The 1,053-nt window shown below is 40.4% G+C and overlaps 1 protein-coding gene across 1 annotated transcript; it reads left to right on the top strand.

Annotated features, from left to right (window-relative positions):
• Positions 1–590, top strand: LOC106959419 (THAP domain-containing protein 2-like; the record flags this gene model as incomplete). The annotated part of the gene is made up of 1 exon (XM_015051981.1): positions 1–590. A coding segment is annotated over exon 1 (590 nt), but the record flags the coding sequence as incomplete, so codon positions are not given.
• Between the last annotated feature and the right edge of the window lie 463 nt (positions 591–1,053).

Below are 1,053 nucleotides of genomic sequence, written 5' to 3'. Positions count from 1 at the left end.
ATGAAGAAGTCACGGGAAGTGACATATCTTCGAGCAACTGGCACAACATTCGAATTTTGTTGTGTACCGTTGTGTCCGGTGAGTAGCAGGTGCAACAAATTCATCAGTTTTTTCAACTTCCCTACTGATGAGGAGTTACGGAAAAAATGGATAGTGGCTATCCGGAGAGCTAACTTAGCCATCAAAGCTCACACTAGAGTTTGTAGCCGGCATTTCAAACGTGAGGACATACAAGAGCCTGAATCTGAAATCGGAAGACGAAGGTTAAAAAAGGGAGCTGTACCTGCTCTCTTCCAGTGGAATAATTTTTCCCTTCCACTCCCACGACCGGGGGTTTGGGAGAGGAGGAAAAGACCACTACCAGAGGACAGCGAGGAGGAGGCTAACCCACCGGCTAATGTCTATACTAAGGAACACGATTATGCCTCAGCTCCAGACCCTGCAGTTGTGGATTTGGTTTTGGAGGAAAACAATGCTCTCCGGGAGGAAATCCGCCAACTACGGAAACAAATGGAGAGCCTTAGTCTGAGGCAGCGATTTGGCATTCACCGTTTTGCATCATCGGACAAGGACATTAGATTCTTCACAAGGTAAGACTGTGTTTTCTATTCATACCTATCAAGTCTCCAGTTTTGGCCGGGAAGCTACCGGTTTTTTTTTTAACCTGTCTTTCATTTACTGGAAAATACCAATACTGGATTGTATTATTATTATTTCCAAGTAAACTTCACGTATAATACCATAATAATATGTACAACCCCCCACCACCCATCTAAAGGTAGCACTGGACTGCGAAAAATTTCTCGTATTTTGCAGTCCAAGACTTGACAGGTGTGGTCTGTGTCATCCAGAATATAAAATTATTGTACATGACTTTTAATGCAAATAAAAAAAACTACATTGACATACAAAATCATTTCTGCACTGATTTATATTTTTATTAATAGATTAACATATGTGCATGCTTGTTTGTTTATCTATTTAGATTCATTCATATGAATTATCTTAGCACTCCTGTGTCTGTGTGTGTGTGTGTATATATATATATATATA

Source organism: Poecilia latipinna, unplaced genomic scaffold, assembly GCF_001443285.1.
Source record: "Poecilia latipinna isolate Pla-1442-1.1 unplaced genomic scaffold, P_latipinna-1.0 Scaffold1078, whole genome shotgun sequence".
Lineage (NCBI taxonomy): Eukaryota > Metazoa > Chordata > Actinopteri > Cyprinodontiformes > Poeciliidae > Poecilia > Poecilia latipinna.
The sequence above is the reverse complement of the archived record's forward strand: the minus strand, read 5'-3'. Positions and strand labels throughout refer to the sequence as shown.